The 24,367-nt window shown below is 34.1% G+C and overlaps 13 protein-coding genes across 13 annotated transcripts; 4 read left to right on the top strand and 9 right to left on the bottom strand.

Moving 5' to 3' along the window:
* Window positions 1-107: 107 nt before the first annotated feature.
* On the bottom strand, window positions 108-4,865 carry UGT51C1 (Ugt51c1p; the record flags this gene model as incomplete). The annotated part of the gene is made up of 1 exon (XM_015613029.1): window positions 108-4,865. One exon carries the CDS (start codon window positions 4,863-4,865, stop codon window positions 108-110), a length of 4,758 nt encoding a protein of 1,585 aa, XP_015466148.1.
* A 373-nt stretch (window positions 4,866-5,238) lies between these two features.
* On the bottom strand, window positions 5,239-6,969 carry MDL1 (ATP-binding cassette permease; the record flags this gene model as incomplete). Its single annotated transcript, XM_015613028.1, has 1 exon — window positions 5,239-6,969. The coding sequence occupies one exon, from the start codon at window positions 6,967-6,969 to the stop codon at window positions 5,239-5,241; it is 1,731 nt and encodes a 576-aa protein (XP_015466147.1).
* A 500-nt stretch (window positions 6,970-7,469) lies between these two features.
* On the bottom strand, window positions 7,470-8,621 carry AC631_04198 (uncharacterized protein; the record flags this gene model as incomplete). Its single annotated transcript, XM_015613027.1, has 1 exon — window positions 7,470-8,621. One exon carries the CDS (start codon window positions 8,619-8,621, stop codon window positions 7,470-7,472), a length of 1,152 nt encoding a protein of 383 aa, XP_015466146.1.
* Window positions 8,622-8,830: 209 nt separating this feature from the next.
* Window positions 8,831-9,685, bottom strand: AC631_04197 (uncharacterized protein; the record flags this gene model as incomplete). Its single annotated transcript, XM_015613026.1, has 1 exon — window positions 8,831-9,685. The coding sequence occupies one exon, from the start codon at window positions 9,683-9,685 to the stop codon at window positions 8,831-8,833; it is 855 nt and encodes a 284-aa protein (XP_015466145.1).
* Window positions 9,686-9,881: 196 nt separating this feature from the next.
* Window positions 9,882-12,308, bottom strand: AC631_04196 (uncharacterized protein; the record flags this gene model as incomplete). The annotated part of the gene is made up of 1 exon (XM_015613025.1): window positions 9,882-12,308. The coding sequence occupies one exon, from the start codon at window positions 12,306-12,308 to the stop codon at window positions 9,882-9,884; it is 2,427 nt and encodes an 808-aa protein (XP_015466144.1).
* Window positions 12,309-13,352: 1,044 nt separating this feature from the next.
* AC631_04195 (uncharacterized protein) lies at window positions 13,353-14,264 on the bottom strand (the record flags this gene model as incomplete). Its single annotated transcript, XM_015613024.1, has 1 exon — window positions 13,353-14,264. The coding sequence occupies one exon, from the start codon at window positions 14,262-14,264 to the stop codon at window positions 13,353-13,355; it is 912 nt and encodes a 303-aa protein (XP_015466143.1).
* Window positions 14,265-14,396: 132 nt separating this feature from the next.
* Window positions 14,397-15,431, top strand: BTS1 (farnesyltranstransferase; the record flags this gene model as incomplete). Its single annotated transcript, XM_015613023.1, has 1 exon — window positions 14,397-15,431. The coding sequence occupies one exon, from the start codon at window positions 14,397-14,399 to the stop codon at window positions 15,429-15,431; it is 1,035 nt and encodes a 344-aa protein (XP_015466142.1).
* A 72-nt stretch (window positions 15,432-15,503) lies between these two features.
* Window positions 15,504-16,328, bottom strand: AC631_04193 (uncharacterized protein; the record flags this gene model as incomplete). Its single annotated transcript, XM_015613022.1, has 1 exon — window positions 15,504-16,328. One exon carries the CDS (start codon window positions 16,326-16,328, stop codon window positions 15,504-15,506), a length of 825 nt encoding a protein of 274 aa, XP_015466141.1.
* A 171-nt stretch (window positions 16,329-16,499) lies between these two features.
* Window positions 16,500-17,402, top strand: AC631_04192 (uncharacterized protein; the record flags this gene model as incomplete). The annotated part of the gene is made up of 1 exon (XM_015613021.1): window positions 16,500-17,402. One exon carries the CDS (start codon window positions 16,500-16,502, stop codon window positions 17,400-17,402), a length of 903 nt encoding a protein of 300 aa, XP_015466140.1.
* A 177-nt stretch (window positions 17,403-17,579) lies between these two features.
* Window positions 17,580-17,996, bottom strand: AC631_04191 (uncharacterized protein; the record flags this gene model as incomplete). Its single annotated transcript, XM_015613020.1, has 1 exon — window positions 17,580-17,996. One exon carries the CDS (start codon window positions 17,994-17,996, stop codon window positions 17,580-17,582), a length of 417 nt encoding a protein of 138 aa, XP_015466139.1.
* Window positions 17,997-19,183: 1,187 nt separating this feature from the next.
* Window positions 19,184-20,191, top strand: AC631_04190 (uncharacterized protein; the record flags this gene model as incomplete). Its single annotated transcript, XM_015613019.1, has 1 exon — window positions 19,184-20,191. The coding sequence occupies one exon, from the start codon at window positions 19,184-19,186 to the stop codon at window positions 20,189-20,191; it is 1,008 nt and encodes a 335-aa protein (XP_015466138.1).
* A 511-nt stretch (window positions 20,192-20,702) lies between these two features.
* On the top strand, window positions 20,703-22,193 carry AC631_04189 (LLM class flavin-dependent oxidoreductase; the record flags this gene model as incomplete). Its single annotated transcript, XM_015613018.1, has 1 exon — window positions 20,703-22,193. The coding sequence occupies one exon, from the start codon at window positions 20,703-20,705 to the stop codon at window positions 22,191-22,193; it is 1,491 nt and encodes a 496-aa protein (XP_015466137.1).
* Window positions 22,194-22,416: 223 nt separating this feature from the next.
* Window positions 22,417-23,502, bottom strand: AC631_04188 (uncharacterized protein; the record flags this gene model as incomplete). The annotated part of the gene is made up of 1 exon (XM_015613017.1): window positions 22,417-23,502. The coding sequence occupies one exon, from the start codon at window positions 23,500-23,502 to the stop codon at window positions 22,417-22,419; it is 1,086 nt and encodes a 361-aa protein (XP_015466136.1).
* Window positions 23,503-24,367: the final 865 nt, after the last annotated feature.

Below are 24,367 nucleotides of genomic sequence, written 5' to 3'. Positions count from 1 at the left end.
TGTTAATATTCACGTGATCTAATAACAAACAGTATTTAGAATTATATATTTACTATATTACACACATACACGTTATGGAATTGTAAAAAAGTCAATTGACTTATGTGCTACGAAGCACTTACATTAAACACTTCTTTGTTAACGTCTGTTAAGGTAGTAGTATCATTTCCGGTATCAGGTGCGATTCTTACAGTATCGTTATCATCCATAAGACTAGGTTCTTCAATTTCAGTAGTATTATCGTCATTAGTATTATAATCTTCATCATTATCTTGTTGGTAGGTTTCATTCGGTGACTCGTGGTCCGACTCAAAGTCTGTGTCATATGCGTCACTGTCGAAATATTCGTCGAGTGTTTCATTAACAACGGGCGTCTGGACACCCGATTTGATGTCATGCTTTGCATTTTCATGCTGCTTGGCGGTTATTAAGTTTCTTGCATATTCTAGTTCATAATAGATAGCCTCAATTGCATTTAAAACACCATTTTCTTGTTTCAATCTTTCACTGATTTTCTTTGCCTTCAAATTCATTTTTGCATCCGACGTTGCTTTTTTCAATGCAGTGCTCAATGAATGAGCATTCAACTTCTTCAACCCAATTCCTGCTCCAATATCTTCAATTCTTGAAGAATAAAAGAATTGATCACCAAAGAAAGGTTTGATTATTGTAGGAATACCGGCTCTCATAGTTGCACCAGTTGTTCCAGATCCACCATGATGAACAGCTGCATCTATTTTTGGAAATAACCAATCATGTGGAATAGAACCCGAGTTATAAATTTCCTCTGGTAGTTCAATTTCTGGTTCTGCATCATCCTTTTTCGGACTGGATTTCCTGTCCGACCAACCTTTGTTCAAGATACAGCGAACGTCCGCTTCTAAAACGGCTTCAACTATGGCCTTTGTAAGACTCTTGGCATCTTTAACAACGATAGAACCAAATCCGATGTAAACAATTTTTTTGCTGTCCTCCTTTGCATTATTCATAAAATCAACTAATTCTTTAGGAGGATTAAAATCTTCAGCAGATCCTTCATCTAAAAACCAGTATCCTGTAACTTTAACCCAATCTGGAAAATCAACAGAAGGTGGGAAAATTATAGGCGATATATTATACAAAAAAGGTATGTCATATTGAGCAAGTCTGTATAAATTAGTTCTTGGTATTCCCAACTGTTCCCTCCGCCATTTATTAACTTGACCACTGATTCCTTTCCAAAGAACCGTCTCAAACATTAAATGTGTAATGTAATTATAGGATCCGCCTTTCTTCTTATCAGGCACAATAAACGCATGGGGGTATGCTCTAGTCCTCGTCCAAGGCATCGTAAACGCTCTCATATAAGGAATGCCCAAAGCTTCTGCAATATGAGCACCAACCATTGCTGAAGGACTTTCAATCAAAATATCACTTCCTTGACAAGCCTTCCAACTGGTGTCCAATAAGTCTTGAATCCAACCTCTGAATTTAGAACTTGCCTCTTTAAGAAATGAGAGGGACATTGACCCATGACTTACCATCAATGACATCAATTCAACTGGATTGCCCGCAATAGTTTTAAATTTAATTCCATGCCCTATAATCCATTCTTCAAAGTCAGAGTGTGTTGCAATTGTAACATTATGACCCTCGGCTAATAGCCCTTTAGCTAATGCTATATAAGGTTGTACGTCACCCCGAGACCCAATAGTCAATAATGTAAAATTAAAGGATGTAGAAGGTCGTATCTCCGTCTTATAGAAGGGAGAGTCCTCTAAAATAATTGGGACATGAAGACCAGCCGCAGCATTGATCTTGTCCTCGAATAGCTTTAGCCTTGCGTTCTCAATTCTCCACTGCGCTAACTTGATACCGGCTAACGACTTAGTGGTATCGGTAGAAGAGGGAAGTTTTTGAAGACATTGATCATCATCTTCAGAGTTTTTATTATTACTCGAAGACTCATCTCCAGGTCCATGGTTTTTTTCTAATTGACGCAATATCATAGCCAAGCAGTCATCTCTAGCTTTTTGAACACTGAATTCCATTAATAGCTCATCATATCCACGAATAACTATTACCAAACCAGAATAAGCTATATTTGATCCTTTCTCCTCATAGCAAGTATCTACGTCAATTAATGGTAAAATCATTTTTGTTGAAACTCCAGGTAGCATACTTCTAAAGCATATTTCACTATCACCTAAGTACACTTTACCAAACACAGGAACCGCTCTAATGATATGACAATGGTAAGAAGCTATTAACTGCTTTTTGTTATTAAAGGAAAAGCGCTCTTGGAAGTGCTTAGTATCAACCTCCCTGGCCGAGATATCACGTATAAAATAAGGATCATTTTCATACAACTCCTCATAATGGTTAACAGCGGCCAACTTACTCTTTATTGATGACATAGCTTTAATACTTTTCCCGATTGATGATAATGTATTATTTTTTTTTCTATTGTCTTCAAATTCAGAGGGGTCAGTGAGATTCAATGGGCCTGCTTCAATAGGATGGGGAGATCTAATTTGAGGAGACAATGCTTCTGCTTTTGATAATGTATTATATTCAAAACTAGATATATTATCAGCATTATTGTTGTCCGTATGGCTGAATCTAGTAGAACCAACTTCGTAATTTTTCTGCGAAGCCTCAAAAGCCATATTTAAATCTTTCAAGCCTGATAATGATAAATTGATTCCTTGAACTGGAGAAGTAGTTCCAGAGCGATCTGGTGTTGATTTTTCAGAACCTGATCTACTTTTATTCGAAAATATCCTTGATGGAGCTATTAGTGTTTTACCAAATTTCTTTATCTTCGATTGTGGCAGTGATAAAACTGAATTTGTCAGGCCACATTCTGATCGAGGTGATGCCAACTCTGCATTTGCAGTTTTTCTATGACTCGCTTCTTCGATTTGATCGATAATACTATTCTGATAATGGTCTGTGGTAAGGGTGGAGATAGCTCTCGGTGTTTTGATTTCTTCGCCTCTGTGAGCGAAAGATTTAGGTCTAGTCCAGCTGGATCCTTTCTCATTATTGAATGTGCTAATTATACTACTTCGCTTATTAGGAAATGTATTTGCATCTTTATTTTCACTGACGATTTCATTAAGTGTGTTGAATACTTCATCACCGTTCTTAAACAATAGAAAATAAGTATTTTCCGATAGTAAATCATCAGCTTCGCCGACGGAAGTTCTTTTCATTTTCTTCCTTGTTTTATTTTTCAATTCATTTTTCATCCTACTTGCCAGTAACGGATTCCTCGCTTTTGCTTCATTTTCTATATGTTTCACATTTAAAACTTTTGGCTTTTCATCATTGGATTCTGAAGTTCTTTCAGAAGCACCAAAAACTTCATTGATATCGAAGCTAATTATATTATTTATAGGGATCTTCATAATGACTTCATTATTCGAATTTGAATTATGCAACTGAAAAACAACCTTCACTATATTATTAACCCATTGCCTGGCTGAGTATAAGCTATCCGAATGGAATTTATGAGTCTTCTTTTTTGTCACAACTTTAAACCAGAAGCCACCGCTCAAATTTTCAGTATTATCTTCCAATTGATAATTAGAATGTAACATATTAGAAAATTCAGCTTCCTCATCACCTGAAGAATTCTCCAGTGAATCATTACGACATAACTCGGGTCTTGAAGAAGTGCTACTCTCGTTTTTTCCTTTTTCAATAACTTCTGCACTAATACATGATTTTAAGTCAATTAGAGTAATTGGAAAATACAAGTCTGTTGGAGAATTATAAACTGTTATGGTTTCATTCCTCAAAATGACCCAAAACCTATGAGTAAGCGGGGTACTGAATACTGTATCCCCATATAATGCTGTTTTCATACCCAAAGATCCTGACTGAATCACATCATGGGAGTCATCATGGTGCTGGAATCCACCTGCAGCACCATTTGATGCATTTATCGTATTCTGTCTTTTTGGAAGAAACGTAAAGAAAAGGATGCTTTCTTTTGTCAAATATATATGACCTTGTAATAAGACATCTCTAACAAGCCATACGCTATAATTACCGTAAAAATAGTCATCATCACTCAATTCAAATACCCGTTTCAACTTATCCGCTACTTTTAACCTGAAGAATTTCTTTTTGATTTTATACGCATCAGACTCATCTTCATCTGTGGATAGTTTAATGTCTTTTAATTTCAACAACTCGGTTTGTTCAATTAGAAAAGGATCGAAGTTTTTCAAAACTGACTGTTGTAATACAGTACCCTTAGAAGGATCCGATGCCAAAGCGGTTGTTGGTTCGTCCTTATCATCAAAAAACATATCAGATACCTTTTCCAAGTGCTCCTCTGGATCTAATCCAGTATTTGGAGTTACATCTTCTGTCTTCGGTTTTAGAGTGTTTTCATCTTCAGCGCTCTCAACATCTCCTTCTTCGCTCTCGTTAATATCATAGTCAATTTTGTACTCACCTCGATATGGTTCATTAACTTGTCTATTTCTTGCCTCTGTGAATTTGTCATTGAGCTTCAGAGCTCCCACATCAGATGCATCATTTGTGTCATTTGCATTACTTGCATCATTTCCTTTTATTTCGCTCAATTTGCCCATACCAGCGTATAAGAAACTTACAAAGTTATTCAGAGACCCCACACTTCCGATGGGATGAGCAATGTCTTCATCGTCGCTAAATGTCTTTTCATCTTTATGAGCATTATCATCGTTGGCTACCTCTTCATTATTAGGTGAAATTGTTCCTTGGCTCAAAAATGAAAGTGGCGGTATAATTGATGATGAAAACCGCTTATAGAATGATGTTGCTTGGTTTTCTGCTTCATTAGTTCCTTTAGAGTTCTTTGAATTAAATCTATCTTCTTTTGGTAGCATGTCTAATTTTACCTAAAATACTGTGCTGAATTAATTGTAACATTGAAACCCTACTCAATTTAGAAAATCAATAAATAAAATTTTATATAGTTTCTATTGTACTTATCAATTTGTTTTGACAAGTTTCTAACGGCTTTCAGCCGAGCTCCAGAAAAAAGGGTGATCGCAAAGAAAAATAGAACTGGACCGCCAAGTTTCATTTCAATGTATTTTATCCTGTGCTTATTTTTTCGCCATCATTCATTACTTCCAGAACAATCTACTAATGCTATTTACTCCTTCATGCCAAGTAAGTTATACATGAGTCTACCCACTAATCTACTATTTAATAATGCGCATTATTTTATTGTAGATACCAAAGTGTAATATAAACCTATTGCAATTCATGAGCTTTCAATAACTTGTTCAATTCACTATTAGAATTATTGTATAACTCGTTAAATTTTCCATCTTCTACTATTTCTCCTCGATAGTTGACTACTATTATTCTTTCACTGTTCCTAATAGTTGACAATCTATGTGCGATCAGTATTATAGTCACATGCATGTCTTTTGATAGCCTTTTTAGATTCTTCATTACCATCTCTTCCAGCTGGGAGTCCAATGCTGACGTAGCCTCGTCAAGGATTAGAATGTCCGGCTTCTTAATTAATGTTCTAGCTAAAGATACTCTTTGCTTCTGTCCCCCACTCAACTGAGCAGCACCACTAGTTGTAGGGCCAATGACTGTGTCAAACTTATCTGGAAATTCGTCAATGAATTTATAAGCATTACTTAGCATTGAAGCCTCTCTTATTTCATCTTCATTACTGTTCGTTCTACCAAATACGATGTTATCTCTTATGGTTCCGCTAAAGAGTAATGGCTCCTGTTGAACGTAACCAACTTGAGATCTATAGAAATTCAAATTGAGATCCTTGATGTTATGCTTATTCACCGTAATGGTACCTTCAGTTGGATCATAAAATCTTAGTAATAATTGTGATATACTTGATTTACCACTACCCGATGGTCCAACGAAACAAACATGTTCACCCTTGGTGATCGTTAAGTTTAATTTAGATCCACCAAATATGGGTGAGTCGGGTCTTGAAGGATAGCTAAATTTTACATTACGAAATTCAATATCACCGTGTAAGTCATCAACTTTTTTACCCAAGGTTGTAGTAATCTTCGGCTTCAGTTCTATCAATTCAAATACTCTTTCTGCTGCTCCAACTCCTTTCATTAACTCAGAATAAAAATTACCAAGCCCGAAGACTGAACTACCGGTATAAACAGCATACATCATAAAGCTGGATAAATCACCTACTGTTATTTCTCCATTACCGATTAATTTGGTTCCAATTACAAGTAGACCGATTAATGTCATGTTCCCTAGGAACCCGTTAATACCATAGTAAATACCACTCAATTTTCCTTCACGCATGGATGATCTGAAAATATTTTTAATTTCTTGATTATAATCATGAACAATCATTCGTTGCTGGGCAAAGCTTTGTATTGTTTTCAATCCATTCAATTTTTCTTCGGTAACTTTCGTCATATCCCCTAGATTTTCTTGAATTGTACGAGACAACTGTTTAATTCGTCTACCATAAACCACTGACATTATAATCAAAGGCGGAAAGATCGCACTCATACAAAGAGTAAGTTTCCACAGTACAAAGCACATCATCGAAAGCCCAACACAACCGCTTATCAACGATCTTGCCCCATCAGATACATTACCACTCAAAGTTTTGGAAATTATTTGTGTATCGTTCGACAATCTTGATATTAAGTCCCCCGTTTTCATTCCCTTATTGCTTGGTCCACCTTCAAAAAAGTATGAATCTTGCGATAGAATTTTCAGAAATAGACGTGATCTTAATCTTGCGACCAATCTTTCACCTGCTGAACGTAATAAATATGTACGTCCAAAATTTGCCACTGCTCCTATAGAAAAGAATACACCGAGAGCACCATAGAACTCATATGGTTCTAAACCAAAAATTTTAATATCATCCACATTATCACTTTTTTCGGAATCCGCGTCGGCCTTCTTAGAATCTGGTGTTTTAGCTGTATCAATTATCTTCCCAATAAACAATGGTAACGACATACTAACTGCAGAAGTCAAAATAAGACATAGTAATGCTGCAATTATTATCTTAACTTCGGGCTTTGCTAATCGAAATAACTTGCTTATATCTTTCCTTAATGTGTTTGTTTTGACATCACGGGTAGGAGTTTCTGGCTGTGGGTTATTACGTGATGTAGTTGTAGTAGACTTGTACCTCTGAAAGCTCCAATGTGATATGTTAGGGTTCAACTGTATTATTTGTGATCTATTATTTTCCACCCTATGTACATGAAAATTATGTGAAAAATTAATAAAACTTATTCTTGAAGTAAGACTTCTCCTCACTATATCATTGTTTAGCCTTGAAATTAATCGAGGTATCGTGAGTTGAGTTGTCCCAATCATATTTCGTCCAAGATACAATTGTTTGTAGATTATTCTTAATATATATTGAGTTCTTCTAGTACATGCGATCGGGTTAACATTTCATTGAACGAATTATATACAGGTTGACATAATGCTGTTATCTATATGCTACCTTAATCAAGCAAACAAAAATTCTCCCTAACTGAGACTCCTTTCAACAGTAACATATTATGTTCATCAATATTACATCCACGTAATTCTAAAGTTCTAAATTTGCCTTTCAGAGAAATTTTGTCGAACATATGTTCATTTACAAGCATTAGGGTATTGTTGTAATTCAATTTCAAAGTGGTTAACTGAGGCAATACTTCGATAAATTTAAAAAATTGTAGATCGTCTTGGCCCAAAGTAGTTAGTTTATTCGAACATATCAGCAACTTTTCTAAAGTACGTGATAATTTGAGCACAAATTTTTTTGAAATGTAAGTCAACAAATTGTTGTCTAAATTCAATTCTTTCAAGGAAGGAGGCCAAACAAAATCGTTTGCCAACAAATCGATCTTTATACCCAGTTCTCCTTCGTTTCTAGGATTCGAATCCAGTTTTATTATATTGTCAGATAAATTTAAATGAGTGATATTCGTAAAGCAGCCTAATAGCTGGCCCCAACGGGAAACATAATAGTTTCCAATATCGGTAGACTTGATTGTAATGCTTTTGAATTTACTGCTGAGCGAATTTTTCAAGGCCGTATTGGGATTTGCTAAGCTTATCAAAGTCTTCAATACTGCCACCAATATTGCCGTTGGTGATTCTACTCCTATTGTGTACCCATCAATATATAGTTCTAATTGGCATGCAATGCCAATATACTTCGTTATTTCATTTCTGTCACTCAAATTGTCAAATATTGCATTTAATGAATACAAGTCTTCAACAAAATTACTATAATCATTGACGTCTCGAATGAACCTAAAAGTAAGAATCTGAGGCCGTGTCTTTTTGAAAAGAATGTTCTCTATTTCGTTCTCCCTGCTTTCAAGAAATTTATCTTCAAAATTGCGGAGCGATAGTACCGCATCTGATCCAATTTCTTCTCCCTTTTTACAACAGGAATCTGATGTCACCAATAGCTTGCCACTATAGAGCCTTTGAAAAGCAAAGCTAATTAATAGCCTTACATTATTCGCTGCAATATTCAAATTAGGTGGAAGGTTTTCAAGTATTTGATAAAGTTTGCTAATCAATGATTGAGTCTCGGATGGACTCAAAATAAAAAGTATTTCAACTATTAATTCATGTGGTAATTCTGATATGTTAGTCATAGTGTTATGATATAAGCTATTCGTGGTATTAGAATTTCACCTTATCGTAAAATAGCGACTCTTTAAACTTAGCAATTTTTATTTCTTTATCAGATCGCGAAAGATAACTGTGGTTCATACAATTATAGTACTACAACGCAACTATTTATCGTACTCAATCAAATCTTCTTATTGTATTCTTTTATATAAACTATTCATTAATGGGGATATTAATTCTGATCGAAAGGCGCATATGTTTCCATATCAATATCTGAATCTTCCAGATTTTCATAGCTATGCATAGGATCTACAATTTCGTATAACTTTGGATTATCTGTATCAGAAGTATCAAGAGATAATTCGTCGATCATTTCAAAATCCTTATTTACCTCCCTTAATGTATCCCAATAATTATATTTTATACTTTCAAAAATTTTATCATCAGCCTCGTCGGTAGTACTATCTTTTACTTTCTTATTTTTTCTTTTCTTATTCAATCTTAGTGCCTCTAGTTTATTTTCTTGTTCCAAAATGTGTAATAAATCATTGAAGGTAAAATTAATATCTTTCAGATTTATTAAATTCATGATCTTGGAATAGAAGGTGAACTTTTTTATCTGAACTCCATTAGTTCTTTTATTGTATTTTCGGATAAATCTGTTGAATAGTCTTATTACCCAATTTTCAAAATGGTAGCTCAAAACAAAATGAGGTTTGTAGTATTGTATCAACGCTGATTTGGAATTATAAACAGTATGAAAATGCTGAACTAACCTTTCCATAACATAGGAATTAATATTTGGAGAATTGATCGTCGCTGGTGGGGATGAAGATTTCTTATATACGGAATACGACTTCAAATTTAAAGATGGGTTTACCACGAAATCAGATTGATGTGATAGTTTCGATGATTTATTTTCTATAAATGATTGAGTAGTAGTCTTCTTTGGCTCGTGGTTTGTGGTGTTTTCATCTAATGATAATTCCAGTAATAAATTATCAAGTTTTATCCGCTTTCCATTCTTTTCAAGGTCATATGAATTTTCGTTATCGTCATCATAAGATCTTGAATGTTTCTTTTGCATTTGTCGTATTCTGCTTCGATGACAACTTCATATACTTTTAAATTTTTTCATATGCTTATAATATTAATTCTCTTCTAATAAGATAAGTTAGCTTCTTATATTTGCAGAATGGCGATATTTTTATTTATCTCGAACTTTCTATTATATACATGACTCCATATGAGTACTTAAATATTTATTTCCTATAAACTGACTTTCAAATACTCGTTTCAGAAGAGCTAATCCTGTCTGCAGTATCAATGGGTTCACCCTCTTCGGACTTGTCTGGCTTCATTTTAGACTTGGAAGTAAGTTCACAGCATAATATGTCATAGCAAACTTTTAAGTCTTTTAATTCTTTGATAGTAAGAGAATTAAAATCTTTATTGGCATACTTCGTTAAATTCTTAATTTGGATTTCATTTTCTTCTTCTTCTAAATTATCGCCAGAAGTCGAATTTATGGTGGTCTCTTGATTTTCAGAATTATTATTGTTCGCCGAAATATTATTAAACCACTTATCCATAATCTGTAAACTTGTTGTTCGATTCCGGTAATCTGGGCGCCTTTGAATCGTTGCAGAACTACCATTAGATACGATTACGTCTTCATTTATAGTAACATTGCTATCTGAATAATTATTCATACCCTCGACAAACGAATGTAGTGATGAATTGGAGGTACTCTTAGTTGGGTTTGCATGCAACGTAGAAATTGTACCATTGGAACCATTCGTCGTACTATTAAATTTGGTCATAAAATCAGATACACCATTGGTAAGCTTGGACGTGATGGAACTCTTTTTCTGGTGCTCTTTGATTAGGTCAGGGTCCTGCTTATCAATTGATGACGATCTCGTTCTCAAGGTATCCAGTGATACTTTGTTCATTAAAGAGCTGGACCTTTTATTTCTTTCCTCTATCTTACTATCTGCGTTATCTGATTCAGTTGTTATTGAATGCTCTTCCACATTGGGCCTGAATTGTGGAACCAGAACCAGACTAAACCTGCCTAAGATGTTTTTCATCATCAGTGAAGGTATCGAATTAGAATCCACATTATTACTTTCATTGGAATTTGTGGGAGAAGTATGTGTTGATTCAGCTTCATGATTGCCTGCAAATGACGGAAAGCTCTCTCTATTTAGCGATAATGACGAAGATTTCAAGCTATTCATTATCGATGAATTAGATCTCGATCTATTAACTGATAATGCAACATCATTTAGCTTATGGCTTATTGTATTTAGCAATGAGCTGGACCGAGACCTAGAAGAAACCTGTGGTGAAATGTCTTCTTGATTTTTAAATTCGTCCATCGCCTTGCCGTCTGGAAATTTGAAATGGCTTAGCAATTCCTGGTCTACTAGCTTATGGAGGGAACATTTTAATAACGGGTTTTCCGCTGTTTCATCTGGAGCCAATTCTTGGATTGTAACGCTCAGTAGAAAGAATAAAACAGCCTCAAAATTAGTTAAATAGAATATCAATTCACCATTATTTAAATGTTTTGCTTGGATATGATGGACTAATTCTTTGTCGCTTTTGAAAAAGTCAATATTACTGGAAGATTCTAGTTCCGTTTCTTCTTCTTCTTTCAAATTCAAATATTCAAATAAGTTACTTTTCTTAGGCGGTTTCTTGCCATTCAATGATTTATTTAACCTATCAGTAGGTGTATACGATGCTAATGGGGAATTTAATGTAAATGAATTTATATCAACATTGTATGGATCAATGAGGTTAACAAAATTTTTTATGAATGTGAAATTCAAGTATAAGTCACTCGAATTGAAAGGTACATGACGTATGATGATGAAAATAAATGCAGGAATTATATCATCGTTATTCACCTTGCTAGGATCACTTTCATATGCTTCTGACAATAGTATTATTAAAGATTTCTGGATTTCCACCACTACCTTTAATTTCGAATAAGGAGTGATACTCTCATTTAACAAGGCAAACTTTTGTTTTATTTTCTTCAAGGAGCTGTTTTCAACCCCAGCATCTGAAATTGATGAAAAAAACGTAGTTAATTTATTATTTGGATCATTCTCAATAAAGCATGAAAATGGTAAATTCAATTTCTTCAATGCATCCAATTTTTCGTTTAAAAATTCTTGAAGTATAATATCACGTTGATCGAATTTGAATATCTTTTCAAGTAACGAGATACCTTCATCTAGGGTATTATTTGTATTAAATAGCTCTAATTGAGCTTTTTCGATCGCTTCCATTATCGTGATAAATTTATAATAATTGAATACTCTTAACTGTATAACAGCCTCTGGATCCGTTCTCTTCAATAACTTCACTGAGGAAGTAGAATAATTAGCGATTGCTAATAAATAGTCAAAATCATCCGGATGTGTCTTAAAATACTCCGAACTTGAAATAAGTTGTTTTTTCACGCTATTTGACTGTGTGTATAGGTTTATAACCAACGAATTCAAGTCCTTGTAAAAGTTGGTAAACAACAGGGCTAGTTCTGGTAAAGTAAGTGGCGACTGATATCTCGGTTCTTTCAAATATTTGATAAATGATTGAACTAACTGGCTTATCTGTCCATTCAAATTATCAGAATTTCCACGGACTTCTTCTTCTAGTATCTGTAGAAGTTTACGCCAAGACATAACTCCCATAATATAAGATAGAGCTAAGTACAAAGAGTTCCGTGGTAATACAGATCTCTTTGTACTAATCTTTTTTTGGATCAAAAATTATCCCTTGTAAGCCGCTAAGGTCTATATGCACTCAACGTTTTATCACAACTTCAGAATACTCTTTAGCCAAATTCATCAAGAAGGCTAGAATCCTCACTCAGCTTACGATCACTGGATGATTGCATAATGTTGCCAGTGTTACTATTGATGTTTCCTTGACATCCGGCATAGATCTCTTTTAAATTTGCTCTACATCCCGACACAAGTTCTAGTTTCCAATTTGAAACTGTGAGGTATGTCTAGCAGTCTGTAAAGTTACAAAATTACATAATATCATATCGTGTATATACCTCTACTATTAAGACTAAGCTACAATAAAAATAGATCATGTTCTTGAAGAAGTGCAAACATCAAGAAATATTGTTATTTACATTGGTATTAGTATTAAACTTGAAGGGTTTTCGTCAGCCAAATACTTCGATTGAAAATTACAAATTAAAGGCTATAACTCTCTGATGCGTTAGAATAATTAAGGGGTATTTATGTGTGTTAATACATTTTTCGCTTAAGAAATGACACGTAAAATGTCCTAAGCATTTTGATCGGTCAATGCACAGCCATCTTTAAGGCACCGGTGTTTGCATTAAATAGGTTATTAAAACATTATATTTTGGGTGACTTTATAGTTTTAAGATATTCGTTTAAATTTTGTAATAATAAAACTACAAGATTGAGGTTAATAATCAAACTAAATGTTTAATACTGCCGTAAAATATTTACGAGTACTGGTCTCGTAAATCTGCAACAATTTTTCAGTGCAATAAAGCTATACACCCATCGTTCTTAAGTAGTGTATCATCAGATACAAGTATGGCTATATATTCATGACGAAATCAAAGCATAATTCAACTTAGGTTGTCTTAATTCTATTACGATTATCTATATTTGCTTTTCAAAAGCCTATGTACCGTTTAATATAGCACAGGATTTATTGTCATCTTCGTCATCCTAAAAATACCTCAACTAATGCCTGTCCCGGATATTTTTCAAAATTACCCAATACCAAGGAGGCAATAAAACTAATGTGAGTATGCGTCTCGAAATATTATGATAGGTAGAAATTTTAGACTCTTGTTCAATTCTTTTTGGCGTCTCAGACCTGATTTGCCTTCTCTCGTCGTTGAGATCATAATAAAATTGAGATAACAAAAAGTCCCTAGAAAACCACCAGAAATGACCCAAAGAGTAGCAAATTACCACTCTCCATACAAAAGGCTTGGTGAATACAGAGGCTATAAGTCTTATATTTCCGGACATTAGGGCCAAGAAATCGGTTAAAAAATCTTTCAGTAAGACCCAGTTTAGAATTGTATAACACCAAGGCAAATATGCCGTTTGTATAGTGAAGAATCCAAACATGTTAACTTCTAAGTTAGGGTTGCTCCGACACCAAATATACAATAATATATCGTCTAAGAGTGAACCCAATCTGTGGATCTTAAAATCGAATTTGTTAGAGCCATATGTAACAGCGGCAACAATAGAACCGCATATCAACAAAACAAAGTATAGATAATCAATCGACTTGTTCTTATCAATAATTCTCTTCAAGAAACTTCTTTGTTCAGTGTTGAGATTATTTATGGTATTAGTAGGAAATAATGCAAGTTTTGTGCTAAACCCTTCTTCTAAATATCGAGAAGAACGTATTATAAACCATACATTTAATATCAATTCAATCAGTAGATCATCAAAATAACAAAACGAGGTGATTAGTCGCCACGGTTGAGAATTAAAAGCTTTGTCAACAATAAATACTAATTGTACAGCAAGGACAATTCGTAACGTAGTCAATATTGACGCTGAAAGTATTGCTATAGACCAATACCTAGTAACAGGTGGTATACCCGATACCCACTGAAATATCCGTTCCATTTCTTATATTATGATTAATAGTTTTCAGCTTATTAGATAAAATGTAAATATTCAAGCGAGAAACATTTTTTTTTTGAATGGCAAAAACTCTGATAAGACACAACTATATTCTTGACTTGAAAGTCAACCATAATGGATACAGACATAAATTCCTTAATATATGGTTCTCATAATGAAGAGATTCCTAAATGCATTTTGGAACCTTACAATTATTTAGAAGGTATTCCTTCAAACAACAATAATATTCGTGCAACCTTTCTAAATGCTTTCAATGAATTATACTATCAAATTGAAGACCGTAAACTATTAGATAAAATTGGAGAAGTAATATCAATTTTTCATAACTCATCATTATTGATAGATGACATTGAAGATAATTCAAGTTTCAGAAGAGGCATGCCAACTGCACATACATTATATGGCACACCTTCAACTATCAATTGTGGGAACTTAATGTACTTCATTGCATTACAAAAAGCGCAGAATGAGCTACCAGCATATTATGCTAAAGTTCACAATGGAGATGTCGATATTAAAAATCTCACTTATGAAATTCTGCAAGTACTAGTTGATGAAATGCTAAATTTGCATCATGGACAAGGATTGGACATTCATTGGAGAGATAGTGGAGATTACATTCAGAACCATTTACCACAGATAGATGAATACTTGAAAATGGTAATGAATAAAACAGGTGGATTATTTCGCCTTTCTGTTAAATTATTGAAATTATTTTCTCCTCTGTTCAAATCGTCATCTGTAATACCATTAGCAAACCTACTAGGTATAATATACCAGGTTAGAGATGACTATTTAAACTTGGTTGATCCAAATTATTCTCATATGAAGGGATACGCTGGAGAAGATTTAATCGAAGGAAAGTTGTCCTTACCCATTTTGCATTGTTTAAGAACCAACTCAAAGAACTCCCCGATATACAGAATTCTTTATGAAATTAAAGGTAGTGAGGAACGTAAAGCTAATCCCCAGCTTGTTGATGATTGCATCAAATTCATGAAAAATAAATCAAAGTCTTTGGAGTTTACCCGCAACTTAATACACGAGTATCACAGTAAAGCTAAGTTAATGATAATTAATAATTCTACTTTAAAAAATCCTGAGAACTCGATGTTATGTGAAGTAATCGATAAGTTGTGTGATTTATGAATGATATATTTATTATTATGTATATTATGTTTATGCTAAGTACAGAATATCTTTAACTCATGATATCATGTTTTATGCTAATGGAATAGTTTTCTTTAAATTTTTTCTTATTGAAGATTCTGCATCAAGCTCTAAATCGACTTCATTAAATTGATCGAAATTTGAATTATCATTAAGTTTTTGAAAAAATACATCTATGTCTTCACTGCAGAACAAATTTGTAGATGATAAGTTTAAATATTGAAAATCAAAGGAATAAGGATCTGAAATATCGAACCGCTTCTTCTCAGCATCAATATTTTTAGGAAAGAAGTTCCACAGCAAAGGTATGTCAATTGCTTCACTTTCTTCCTTTTCATTATCATCTACCTTTTGAATATTTATTTCAGATTTGAGAAGTTTTATTAAATCCTGATACGAATGGCTTAAAAGGACCTTGTCTTCAAACTTCCTAAAATTATTGATGTCAGTCAACGAAGGTGGAGAGATTTTATCCTGGTTGTATGATGATTCGTATCTTGGAAGTTTTTTCTGGCGCTGGTTGAAATACTTTGGCTTTAACTTTTCATATCCTTTAGCAGCTTCATTAATCTTATTCTGAGAACGTATTGAAGATTCTCTGACTGTACTATCTTCAAGTGCAAACCTTCTATTCCTATATCTTGAAGATCTTGAACTTTGTCTATTATTAAATGTCTTTATCTCTTGCTCCTTTTCGTTTGATTTAGCTCGTTTAGGTGGAATATCCAATTCCAAGCCTTGATCTCTCATTAAGAGTTCTTTATACTTTAATATGTCATGTTGAAGTTCTTCATCAGTTCTTCTTATTTTTGTTGCTCTTTTACCCCTCGCTTTAGTTTCAATATCACCCGTTAGAGCAGTAGCTCCATTCCCCATTTCAACTCTTGGCCACTATTGTCACTATTAGCAGAGCTATTACTATAGCTATTATGCTAAACTCATCGCCTGTATTTATGCTTTGGTCACGTGAAGTCTAAATTTTTCGATATACAATAATTTATGGAAGTCTAAGTTAATCTACTACACTGATAACAGACATATACGAAAATGCTATACTTAATTGGTTTAGGTTTGTCATATGAGACGGATATAACCATCCGTGGATTAGAAACAATTAAAAAATGTAAAAGAGTTTATTTAGAAGCTTATACATCGATTTTAATGGCGGCTAATCAAGAGTCATTGGAAGCTTTCTATGGACGTGAAATTATATTAGCTGATAGAGAGTTAGTCGAAAGTGGATCTGACAAAATTTTAGAGAATGCTGACAAGGATGATGTGGCTTTTTTAGTTGTGGGTGATCCATTTGGAGCAACAACCCATACAGATTTGATAATTAGAGCTAGAGAGTTAAATATCAAAGTTGAAGCAATCCATAATGCATCTGTCATGAATGCCGTTGGAGCATGTGGATTGCAATTATACCAATTTGGTCAAACAGTTTCTTTGGTTTTTTTCACGGAAACATGGAAACCAGATTCATTTTACAATAAAATCATGGAAAATAGAAGAATTGGTTTGCATACATTACTTTTGTTAGATATCAAAGTCAAGGAGCAAAGTATTGAAAATATGGCAAGAGGAAAATTGATATACGAACCTCCAAGATATATGAATATAGAAACTGCGGCCACTCAATTGTTAGAAATTGAAGAAATAAGACAAGAAAAGGCTTATACTCCAAATACGCCATGTGTAGCTATTTCCAGATTGGGGTCTCCCGAACAGACTTTTAAAGCAGGTACTTTGCAAGAGTTATCCGAGTATGATTCAGGTGAGCCATTACATTCGTTGGTCATGTTAGGTAGACAAGTTCACGATTTGGAATTAGAATATCTATATGAATATGTTGATGATAAAGAAAAGTTCAAGAAGTTTGTGGAAGAAGATCAAGAATTTTTCAAGCCTCCTCCCTATGTTCCTCCAGAAGATGAAGATTTAAGCGACTAGTATTTATTTCTTATCTATATATCTTTTATATGATCGCCAAAAAATCTCAAAATGCTAGAAATTTTTTTCGAAATAGAACGTTTTGGATCAGCATAAACTTCTCCGATTAGTTTAATAGACAAATAAATAAATAATAATAATAACAATAGTAATAGTAGTAATAGTACAATTGGCGACTTAATCGTTTTTCTTTTGCGCTAATTCTTTCATTTCATGTTTCACATTCACATCAATATCCCAAATCATCCAGTCATACCATCCATAAAATGCAGGAATAATAGTTACTAAATGCCATAATGAATGTGCATCCACTAAATCAAAAAAGATTGGAGGAAAATCGAATATTTCTAAGGACATACCAGCGATAACAATAGCACAGAGCAATAATGGATATAATGAATAAAGTTTGGAGGATCTGGAATAAAAGCTTGGAATAAGTAATCTTCTTGGTTTAATGTAATCCAAATGACTGTTTTGTTTCCCTTTATAAATATTTTCTTTATTTTCCAATTCATAGTACTTATAATACAAATCAAAGCAAAGAAATCCCCATAGAATATTTTGCAAGACGCCAATGGTTACATTAGCTTGCATATTGTATGTATACAGCCAGTCATCAACAAGCCTATATATATGACAACTATATGCCAGTAAACATGCAATTGTAAATATTACTCTAAATATTCTTCTGCTGGGCAAATAAAGTCTAAAATATCTAGTAAAAACTGCATAAAACCCGCTTAAGACTGTGAGTCCGGCAACAAAATAGTCTAGTCTTTCTGTCACTAAGAAGTCTCTTATATGGAATACTGTAGAGCAAATCCAAGCAAACATTGCTATGAAACTGCAAATAATCAAAACTGTGTATTCATTCCTTATGATCGGGTCAGCTTGTCTTCTAGCATTTAATACTTTCTTAACCCCAATAGCATGAACCATATAATTTCCAATTGAAAAAATCACTGATGCAAACTCTTGTATCCCAAATACTCTCCAAAATGGCCATTTTCCGTGGAACTGATATATCTCTTCGTTGTTTTCATACCTTTCCTTGGTAACTATCCTTTGACATTCATAATCACAATTCAGAACACAATCCCACCCCAAGAGTCTTAAATGTAAGGATAACGGCAGACTGCTAAATTCCCAATGTTCATTGTATGCATGGATTTCATATTCCCCATCCGATCCTAATTCATCAAGTATCATTTGTTCGAATATATGATACGGCCTATTATAACAAATAATTTGTTCACATTGGTATCGACATTCCTGAAATCTGTACAAATCATCACCTGGAGAACATATTATGCTGCCAGTGAAAAATTGCAAGTAAATCAATACATATAATATCCTAACATGGTACATATTACTTCTGTAATAATTTAAGTTTAAAATGATTTATACTTTATGTCTATGAAAAACTTCTTACAATAGACGTCGCAATAAATATTTACATAAGCACGAGTTCACAGTTCAAAATGGAAAAACGCAGCATTTCTAGCAAATACTTTAACATTAAATGGTCTATAACTTGCCTTCGACCAGATGATATATTCTAGTTGTGATTGCAATTGAATGGTGATAAAATTGCTACTAAGGTATTGTTTTCGAGTATTACGTATTTAGATAACCCCCTAAGTCGTATTTCTGGTTTGTGTAAGGACATTAACGAGCATTTCTGGGCATTTTTTTTTCTGGGAAGGTTGAAAATCTGGAGTCATAAAATGCTCTGGTTGTTCATTAGACATGAATGATTGAATAGAATCAAATTAATGAAAATGACAAGATCATATCTTTTTACAAGGGATGTGTGTAGTTCACAGAATCACTTTAACGGAGAGAATCTAGGTGCTAGGGTTTCGGCTGTGTTCGTAATCCTAGCTGTTTCTGCGTTTGGGGCATTTTTTCCATTAGTTGTACAACGATGCCCTTATTTTAATCTACCTAAGTGGTGTTTCTTTATCACAAGATACTTTGGGTCAGGTGTTATAGTAGCTACAGGGTTCATTCATCTATTAGCTGAAGCAGACAAAGCACTTTCAGATAATTGTCTTGGTGGAATTTTTGCAGAATACCCATGGGCAGAAGGAATAGCACTTATGGGTGTATTTTTCATGTTCTTTCTCGATATAGTAGCTCACAAACGTCTTGAGGATAAGGCAAATAAGAAAGAAAAGTTAAAGGTTGAAATAGCGGAAGTGCAAAGTGAAAATTCACTCGAAATGCAAGATATCAAAGAAGAAATCAAAGAAGATACATCTGGAGATGATAATGCTACACCGACAGAGAATGTGTATCAGCAAATCCTAAATTCGTTTGTGCTAGAATTCGGAATAATATTTCATTCTGTTTTTGTGGGGTTATCATTGGCAATTGCGGGGGATGAGTTCAAAGCTCTTTACGTAGCAATTGCCTTTCATCAAATGTTTGAAGGATTGGGTTTAGGCACACGGTTTGCCATGACTCCGTGGCCAAAAGACAAACAATACATTCCTTGGATTTTAGCTTTAGCTTACAGTTTGACTACCCCGATAGCTATTGCAATTGGTCTTGGTGTGCGAAATTCTTATCCACCGGGATCAAGGGTTGCATTAATCACTACAGGTTGCTTCGATGCCTTGTGTAGTGGAATTTTAATTTACAACAGTTTGGTAGAATTAATGGCCTATGATTTTATTTTTTCTCCCGAATTTAAAGGCGATAATGGTATGCAAAAAATGCTTTGGGCATATTTTTGTTTAGCATTTGGAGCAGCAATCATGGCATTAATTGGAAAGTGGGCATAATTATTTATTAGAAAATTTTCATTACGTATATATCAACAGAATAATTTTTAAATACAAGGCATATTTTATTATCTGGATACTTTTTTTTTACTTTTTACTATTTAATTCATTAAATCCTCTAACGAAGGATACAATATACATGCAATTAATCTACATACCCTAATGCCCCGGGCTCCATCTTAAATCCAATTTTTTGACTACCATACTGCCTGTTTTAGACAGCTACCGAGATGTATGTGAACGCTTTTTTGCTAAGCCATCGAATTTTTGTGCGCGGCGTGCTCTACTAATAAAGCCACAGATTAGCTTCAATTCACTGATATATTGCAATTATTATTAAGCCAATAAGACATTAGTCAAATGTGGTTTGAATTATGTCTTGAAATAAGTTTCCGATTGTTGGAACTGTGGTTTTGAAAACAGTGTGCCGATACTGCCCAGCCTGATTTGTTTAAAAATATTCGATTCGCTTCACCTTTAGTATTTTTCAAAGCATATCAATAGTATCGCAATGACAATAAATTCCAAAGAACAAAAAACAAGAAAACCTCTTATTATCAATGCATTTGATATGGGTTGCAGTGGCTTGCAAGCGCCAGGCTTATGGAAGCACCCTAAAGATAGATCTAAAACTTACAATTCTATTGAGTATTGGACAAATTTGGCCAAGCTATTAGAGCGAGGAAAATTTAATGGTTTATTTATTGCTGATGTATTGGGTGGTTATGATGTCTACAATGGCCCTAGCAATATCAAGGCTGCAGCTACGTCTGGTGCTCAATGGCCTATTAACGAACCGAGTGCTGTAGTATCTGCCATGGCCGCTGTTACCAAAAATTTAGCGTTTGGCATCACCTTCAGTACTATTAGTGAAGCCCCATATCATTTAACAAGAAGGTTAGCTACTTTAGACCACTTGACGAATGGAAGAGTCGGATGGAATGTTGTTTCTTCGTACTTAGATAGTGCTGCCCGTAATTTATTAAATGGTGAAGATTTGCCTCCGCACGATGAAAGATACGAGAGAACAGAAGAGTATTTACAGGTTGTTTACGAGTTGTTATTGTCATCTTGGAGTGATGATGCTGTAAAATTAGACAAAGAAAAAGGGATTTATTCTGATCCAGAAAGAATTAGACAGATTGACTTCGAAGGTAAATACTTCAAAGTTCCTGGTCCAAATATTACCGATCCAACTCCCCAGAGGCTTCCTGTAATTTTACAAGCTGGAACTTCTAAAGCTGGCAAGGCCTTTGCAGCTAAAAATGCAGAAATTGTCTTCATAACCAATTTCACGCCAGAGAGCCTTGCTGGGCAGATCGCAGATATTAAAAGGCTTTCTGTTGAAGAACATGGAAGAGAGGAAGATGCCATAAAATTTGTTCAATTAGTGACCACAGTTATTGGGGAAACTCATGAGGAAGCTGAAGAAAAATATAAAGAGTTAAGAAAATATGGTGATTTAGAAGGTGCTCAAGCGTTATTTAGTGGCTGGACGGGCATTGACATAGGCCAATTTAATCCTGAAGACGAGTTAAAAGATGTTGGTAGTAATGCAGTCCGTGGATTCATTGATAATTGGACAAAATTATCGCCAGGTGATCCTGCTGATCTTAAAAAGACTAGAGAGTATGTGGCTAGTCAAATTACGGTTGGTGGATTAGGCCCTGTTTTTTATGGGACACCTGATGAAGTTGCTGATGAAATAGAACGATGGGTAGATATTTCAGGAGTTGATGGATTCAATTTCACGTATGCCATTACTCCCGGTACTTTTGAAGATATTGTTGATCATTTGATTCCTGTTTTAAGAAAGCGTGGTTTGGCCTGGGATGACTACCCTCGCGATGGTTTAACATTCCGAGAAAATGTGTTTGGTGCAGAAGGCGATGATCCAAGTTTTGTAAGGCCTTCACACCCTGCCTATGACCTTAGATGGAGATCTGGCGTCTCTAAAGAAGACTTTGAAAAAAAATTAGAAGACCTTAAGAATACTAAATAAATACAAACGGTAAATACAAAACGTAAATAGATATATAAGACAATATAAGACAATTTTATTGGATTTTTAATGTAACCATAGTTTTTGCAAATATTACAGTTACATATTCAAAACATTTTACGCAAACTTAACTATATTCTATGTATTATTACAGTTACATATTCAAAACATTTTACTTAAACTTAACTATATTCTATGTATATTAGCATAACTATCCACATAACTATCCTTGAACACTCACAACGTATTTTTCTGCCTTCGCTCCTAGCAATTCTAATTCCTTTAAAGCACCATCGATTGTATGGAGCCCTCCATTATAAGATTTATATCTAACAGGTTGGATTTGACCCGTACTCAAATAACCTGCTGTGATATCAACAAGACTTTTTCCAAAATTTACATCCTCGTGGAATTTCTTGATGATTACTTCTTTATGTGAAATATTCTCAGGAACATATTTTGGAATAGAAACAATTCCCGAGAATATGGGCCGTGCTTCTTTTAATTTTGAAGAAGACTTACTAAGTATATCAATCACAACAGCCGAAGTTTCCCTCGAAACACAATCTATGCCATAGTCTATTCCGTCTTCTGCAACTTCCAATACTTTCTTTGAAATCTCTGAAATATCTAAATGACGATCGATCACCACGTCAACCCCAAGACTCTTGATATACTCTTCATTTTCCAAACTTGCAACCGAAATGACTTTCAATCCATGAATTTTTGCTAACTGCGTAACATAAAGTCCTACCACGGTTGCACCTCCCCATAATAATAGTGTGGCAGCTTTTTTAGTTTTTGCCTTTTCATTCAATTCAAGCTCTAAACTATTATATAACAACACTCCCGCGGTGACCAAGCCGACACCCACCGTTGCACCATCTTCAAAAGAAAGTGAATCTGGTAGATTCCAAGCCAACCTTGAATCGATTGCAGTATACTGTTGAAATGTACTTGTTCGATTATCTCTGTAACTAGTACTGCTAATTATCACTCTATCTCCTAATTCAAATTCATCAACATTCTTCCCTTTTTTTACAACAACACCACTACTTTCTCTACCATTAATCCATGGGAAGTGATAAATACCAAAGCCATATTTTTTGCCTTTCCAATCAATAGGATTTAATCCAATTGCTTTATTGTTAACTAGTATTTCATAGTCTCCCAACTTAGGAATCGGATGGTCAAAAATAACTTTTAGTGGTTCATTAAAATTAGTAACAGCTAAAGCTGATTGGTTCTCGTTATTTAATACTAGACCGTGTTTCTCGGTTTGAGTTTCACTATACGTTTCTGTTGACATATTACAAGTAGTTTTATTCAGAGAAGTGAGAATTCCAAAAATATGTTACAAGTTACTATCTAAATACAAATTATTATCAGAATTCATTATTAGATACCGAACCAGTGGCTTCAATTATTTTCTGAAAACATAATTGCTCATCTAATAGCACATCTTTGGTATTTCCATTCGTTAGTACATCTTATCAAACCACAGTTATCAATTGTGCAATAAAGAAAAAACATCACGAGAAATTTGTGCTGCAATTGTTAAATTGGAACATATGCGCATCTGCTCTCATTACTGCATATATAACTGTGGTGGAAAAACTTTTCCATGGATAAACTGATCAAGCAACTATCCATAATATAACTAACTACTCTTTGGATAATAAAAGTCCTATTAAATTTGAAAAAAATATTTAAGAAGATTCTTGTAGAGAGCGTTAATTCACAAATTAAGACTACACGTACCAATTTCAATTGGGATTTTTACAAGATCAACTTTTATAAATCCAGATGTTTAGCTCGCCTGGATATTTCTTCTTACTGTTTTGTAAAGTAGTCGATCATTTGAATAAGAATATTATTAGCATCACTAGTTTTCTCTTAGTCTGTTGATTATTTCTTCTTATTTATTTGTGTTTGTGAGCTTCCTACTGAAATCTTGAAGAGAAGCTGCGACATAAAATTTAAAATTATTTCGTATTCATGATAGGTATTTTAAATACGAGTATCAATTGAAAAGAAAACAAGATCTTAAGAGAATGTGATATTTAACGAACCCTGTGTCAGTAATGTATTAAGGCATATGAGAGTAATAGGGCCTTTACATCTCTGATATAAGACATAGCTTCAAATGCCTCGTAGAATATATGAGACTGTAA

This window comes from Debaryomyces fabryi, assembly GCF_001447935.2.
Source record: "Debaryomyces fabryi strain CBS 789 chromosome Unknown contig00106, whole genome shotgun sequence".
NCBI lineage: Eukaryota > Fungi > Ascomycota > Pichiomycetes > Serinales > Debaryomycetaceae > Debaryomyces > Debaryomyces fabryi.
The sequence above is the reverse complement of the archived record's forward strand: the minus strand, read 5'-3'. Positions and strand labels throughout refer to the sequence as shown.